The sequence below is a fragment of the Trachypithecus francoisi genome, unplaced genomic scaffold (genome assembly GCF_009764315.1).
Source record: "Trachypithecus francoisi isolate TF-2019V2 unplaced genomic scaffold, Tfra_2.0 Lachesis_group13, whole genome shotgun sequence".
Lineage (NCBI taxonomy): Eukaryota > Metazoa > Chordata > Mammalia > Primates > Cercopithecidae > Trachypithecus > Trachypithecus francoisi.
In genome coordinates, this window is record NW_022681458.1 from 72,051,259 (window position 1) to 72,057,258 (window position 6,000).

Below are 6,000 nucleotides of genomic sequence, written 5' to 3' on the forward strand. Positions count from 1 at the left end.
TCTGTCTGTCTGTCTGTCTCTCTCCCTCTCTCAGACCCCTCCCCCATTTTTGCTTTGTCTCTACATATTAGATACTGAACTTACACTGAGATCTCTGAAGGGAAAAAATAGATGTAAAACTAATTCTCATACATGGTTTAAAGAACAAAGTTTTTTGTTTGTTTTACTTTCCAGCCTCATTTACCAGTACTCCAAACCATTTCTTTTAAGTAGAACACTTGATTCATGCTGAAAGTATCTACCTGCCAAAGATTTTACACTAAAAGGAAAATCTTCTACCTGCCAAAGATTTTACACTAAAAGGAAAAAGAATATATAGTTCATGCCTTAGCTACCACATGTTAGGTATTTTTTCTGAGTATCATGTTTTTCTTAAAGGTGTAATTTATTAATATGTATATCATTTAGGTGAAAGACAAACTTATAGATTTTTAAAAATTTAATATTCACTTAAAATGCATTCACAGATTTTCTAAAACACTATTATGTATGCGTGTTTTCTCTCCATATCTTTCCAATATAGTAGGTGTCTATCATGAAAGAGAGCTTTTGTTTGCTTTCTACTAACAATTAGTAATGAATTTCAGAAAATGACATTTTTATTTGCTTTTGTTTTCAGAGTTGTGGTGATTTAAGGGGATTATTAATAACGTTTTTCTATCCTCTAGAATTGCTCTGTGGAATAGTTTCTCACTTGTCCTTTCATCGAGTCAGGCAAATAAAGAGCAAAGGCAACATAAATTTAATCTTAATATATAAGATGAGGAGAACAATATTAAACAGATCATAATTTTTTTGTGTGAGTCCCCTAAAGCATGCCTTAAAAAGCTGCAGAGGGAACAAAATAGGGTACTGTGTGGACTGTCGTTGCCATCCAGCTCTGTGTGTGTGGTCAAGAAGTGCTATGATCCCAGCTAGATACTTCACATCTGTGTTTCTATGAGCCAATGGACAGCATCACAGGAGCAGCTGCACATGGTGAAAGAAAATGTGCTGAAATGTGCTTTTCCTTCCAGTTCTGCCACGCAACCAATTATGTGACCATAGGCATGTTACTCACCTCTCTGGGCCTCTGTCCCTCATCTGAAGGCTAGGAGACTGAACAGAGAGGCTTCTGCCGGTATTAGGAGTCTAGGAATTCCTGTGCTTCTCTAAGACTATTGGAGGCACTGAATGCACATGACCATCTAGCAACCTGGTTTAGACTGCCCATCCTGGGACAGAAAAGACTGAGGACATCCAGCATCTCATATCACCCACTTTGGCATGGACCGAAACAACCAGCAAAAGTCATAAATGACAGCATACTGTATTGCAGAGGTATGAATAATTCAGTGTCTCAGGGCAGCCTCATTATCGTGGTCACCCTGAAAAAGCTAGAAACAGCTGGCAAGGGAGCACCTGCACAAGGCTCAGCTCATAGTTCTGGGCTCTTTCTCATCTTTCAAGGCCATGTGTGACCTTCCTGGCTGCTTTGGCCATACCTGAGGTGCCATGCCTGAGGGTCACTCCTCATCAGGAAGGACATTCATTCACCATGTGGCCTCAGGTATGAGCAGCCCACCTGCCTGGCCTGGTTGCATGGAGAGAAAGCTCCTTTTTAGGCCCTCGAAAATTCCTGAAAGTTTCAGTTCTCTATGTCTGATGCAGAGCCTTTTTTAGTCAGGAGTTAAAAATGAGCAGAAACTGAGGTTCCTTGGTCACTGTACTTCCATTACTAAGTTACAATGAGGTTTAAAACACAGAAATCTTACAGAGCTGAAGACAAATATAATCAGAGACCCCAGGAACAATACTTTATCATGTCCAAATAGCATTGTTAAAGAGCTTCATGGGCAAGATAAAATCCTAATATTGTTGGGGTGGGGGTTGGGGAGTTAATAAAACCCCAAAGAAGTGTGTTATATGACTTAACCAGTCAACTAAAGGAACAAAGATAATTGGAAAACCAAAATCCCTTATATCTTTATATTCTGAGGAAGGCAACTGATGTGACAGAAATAAATTCAAACCAGTTTCCCTGCAGATTATCCCATTTGAATATAACAAATCAATTCCCCAAACATGGTTGCCATGGCAGCCAGTACATATTGTCCCAGGCTCAGGCCCTCCCAGAGCCAGAAACATGTGGATTAGAGGTATCAGACAGTGAAGTGAGGGCTGGTTTCTCCCCTGGTACTTCTCTCTTAAGGCTTCCACTTGTGTCCACACAGTGCTGGGTCACCTATGTGACCTCAGGCATGGAGGTATGAGCTGGTTCAGTGGGTCAGAGCCCAGAACAAAACAGGGTAGGCCTAGTGAGAATGTGGCAATAGACCTGTCCTAATGTGTTAATTCATATATCATCATTATTTTCCTTGTCATTTTAGTTTCATAGGGAATTGTATTTGTTCGGAATTGACTCTTTTGCACCCAGATGCACACATTCATTCCCATTAATAACTGAAAACTGACCCTGAGAATTGTGTATGGAAGGTTTGTTGGAGAAAAAAAATGCAGGGCTATAGTGGATACAGTGTTGTTCCCTTCAGATTCCCTCTTCACAGTGGATGCTGCCAGAAATATCAACAGCTCCCAGTCCTCAGCTGCACCCCTCACCCGAGTTGGCATCCACTTCAGAGAACTGACTCTGCCAAAGTCACGCTCCTTCCTGGGATGGCATGCAGCCAGTGACTGGCTAATGTGGCGATACAATTCAGCACAACATTCCAAAAACTTCCCAGCTCTCCATTTCCCAGAGGACCAGCTTAGGTCTCTGTTATAAACATATTGCTGTTCAGTGTCTCCCTCCCCTGATCCTAACTTCCTCACTTTTTTCTAGGTCTATCTCTGGTAAGAACTCTTCAACAAACTTTCCATACACAATCTTCAGAGTCAGTTTTCAGGAAACCCAATCCAAAATGAGGACTAATGAACATGAGTGGGCAAATCCAAACTTGGCAAGCCAAGTAAACCTTGGGTTAACAATTTTTAAAAATGAGTTGCAATCGATTCAAACATGTTTACAATTAAATGTTAGGGAAGAAAATTAATTTTTTCAATTATATTCCTATATTCACCCTTTACTAGAATAAAAGATTATTAAACCTCTGAAGCAGAGAAACAAAAATACCCTTAGCATATGGCCTCCCTGTAAGAACTGTGGAGGAGAATGTCACATCTGTTGAGGTACCTGTGACATGCAGGAGGGACCTACTCCTCAAATGTGTACCTTAAAATACCTTCTAGGTAATAAAGCATCTGTTGGCCTCTGGCACTCTGTTCAAATCACTGGTTACCCAATGGGAGCCTCTTACCTCCAGGACCAGCCACAGCTGTCCCCCTACACAGTGATCCGCTTTGTAAAACATCCCATAAAACTTTACAACATTGGGATGATTAGGAAGGAACTGCAAAATGTTGTATTCTGCCTCAATTTCTTCATCCATATCCTAAAGAGGGTAGAAAAATGCAAGCTGGATTAAATCTAATATGTAAAGAAGGGTACAGATATGATATCATGCTCAAGTACTTAGTAAAACATATTTACTATGTATTTTCAATCTCATTACCATATCTTCAAAATATCTAACAATGGACATTCAGATATCAACCTATACCTTCTATTATTACATTATTACATTCTATTATTACAACTTATACCTTCTATTATTACCTAATTATTTTATCTATAGTGTTTGTGATATTCTGTTTTCTTTAATAATACTATCACAAATATCTGTTTTATTGAAAAGTCTGAATTTTCAAAGCAATTAAGGAGAAGTTGCTTGAAGGGACCTGACACAGGATAGGACATGTAAAACCTCACTGTGCAAAACAGCATACAGCATTATAACCTCGGTGCTCTAAAATCAGATGTCAGCCTAACATGATCAAATCTCACAAGCCTGGGTCACTTTGTAACTTACAGAAAGACCAGGTAGTAAAACATATTACTGTTTCCAAGAGAATAACTTTTGAAGATCCCAGTGGTCCCAAACCAAAACAACAGTAAAATGGACAAGAAACAAAAGTCAAGAGAAGCTTTAACTCCAAGTGGAGTCCCTTCACTCAGAGAAGCTGAAAAATCATGACTCATTTTGAGATTTCATGCCAGGTTTCATGAAAATTAAACCTAAAATCAAGAAAAGAAGTTGAAAACTTAATGTGCATAAAACACCAAATTCTGGTTATAATTTACAACTGTTACTTACACTGATTGGATCCAGAATTTTCACTGCAGCCAGGCTCCCATCTCTCTTGTTAGTTACCTTGTAGACCTTGCCATAGGTGCCTTTACCAATGGTCTCTATAATTTCCCAGGTGTCTGTGGGATCTGGAAGTGATTCAAGTCCAAGCATGATAGGATTATAGTGAAATAATCCATACAGATGTTTCCTGGTAGGGAGAACAATTTGTTATGTGCAACCGATCCAACAGATCACAGAACCGGGGGCAGTGAGCTTTTGAAACAAAAAGATTTGTATTTCTTAACCAGCAACGTAGTGTGACTTCTTATTTTCTTCCTCTATGTTAAATTTTTTGAAAAAGAACTTGAACCCTCCTTAAGAAATGGTAGTAAAAGATAGAGTGGAGGAGTAGCACGGTTCTGAAACATCCTAAAAACATGATTCTAAAACTGGAAATTATGTACACACCACAGGAGAGAGTAAAACGGCCAAAGAAGATATTCTGGTCATGATTGGACAGTTGTCTTGATAGGCTGCTGAATGGTGGCTGCTGCCAGGGAAAGTGGCTGAAAACAGTAAGTCTAACACCTTTGTCCCCAGGTTATGGTAACCTTGATGAGGGCTCCCTGATAGCCACTGGAAGCTAATCCCCAACATCTGTGTACAAAGTCTGGGCTGCTAAGAAGGAGGTTTGGTGCATGTACCAAGCATCAGTCAGTGTACAACACATATTGCTGCATAGGTCTTGGGGCCTACAAACATTAGCCATGCTCAGACCTCATCTATACAATAATACCTAGTGTGGGATCACACTGAGGGGTTAACCAGGAGCAGCAAACTCATTTTGCCTTAGCAGTACTCTATTTAATAAGGACACAGATCTTTGGAGTCTGAGTAAGTATCAACAGCAAGCTTGGCAGGCAAAGTCACCCAAAACTAATCCCACGAAAAATCCTCTCCAAGTTCGGTTGCTCTCAGACTTGGTGCGAGGTCCCATCTCTGGTCTGCTTCTAAATCCCAGAGGAGGGACAATCAGGCTCCAACAACAAGAGCCACCATATCCAATCCCCACACTGAGGCTTCGTGTCCACCCAGGGTGAGCGCTTCTGACTCATGCTGGGCATTCCAATTTGCACTTCTAATTCGAGTTATTTTCTACACTGAATTCTCCCAAAGCAAAGCTTTTTGACCTGGCACAAAAATTCGCTCTTTTTCTTTACCTTGTCTGATGAGAGCATTTCAAAAACACTGAACACCATTACAATCAAAACACAAAAACAACAACAAAGGGGCCTACAACCAGTTCAGTACCTTAAGGGCCCAGGCAAAGCCCACTATGGGCTAAGGCGGGATCCTCAGCTGGTCAAACAACTCCTGCCTTTCATGTGCTGGTTTCAAGATTCTCAGGAACTGCAACCTTTCCGCCTAGCCAGTGTTTTATAAAGTCAGTCTTTTTCACCGCATGCTTCACATCTTTGCCATTATCTGTACATCATTGTGCTATTAGTTACAAAATACTTCTAAATAACTTTCCTTTTCAATTAAGTAAATGTCTTTTAAAGGCACTTTATAGTATTATCCTAAATGTAAAACCAGTATCATTTACCATAGATCAAAATTAACTGCAAAAAGATGATTAAAAACATTAAAGAATTATTCAAGCCCAGCCTTGAACCAGTATCGGGGCAGCCCAATACTGCTGCCCCTGGGCTCCAGCCTAAGGTTACTGTTTTTCTTAAAAGGGAGATCATTTAGTGATGGAGAGGAATTAAATGCTGGCCAAAACTTTTCCCTTGATGTAATCAGAAGACCTGAAAGAGAATTAATTAGC

The 6,000-nt window shown here is 40.1% G+C and overlaps 1 protein-coding gene across 1 annotated transcript in view; it reads right to left on the reverse strand.

Annotated features, from left to right (window-relative positions):
- LOC117094878 (myosin-IIIb-like) overlaps positions 1 to 4,378 on the reverse strand; it is a 38,483-nt gene extending 34,105 nt beyond the window's left edge. The window contains exons 1-2 of the mRNA XM_033231171.1: positions 4,194 to 4,378; positions 3,297 to 3,431 (exon numbers count right to left, since the gene is read on the reverse strand). Coding sequence (XP_033087062.1) covers positions 3,297 to 3,431; positions 4,194 to 4,340 — 282 coding nt within the window. The 5' untranslated portion in view covers positions 4,341 to 4,378. The remainder of the gene's footprint in view (positions 1 to 3,296; positions 3,432 to 4,193) is intronic.
- Between the last annotated feature and the right edge of the window lie 1,622 nt (positions 4,379 to 6,000).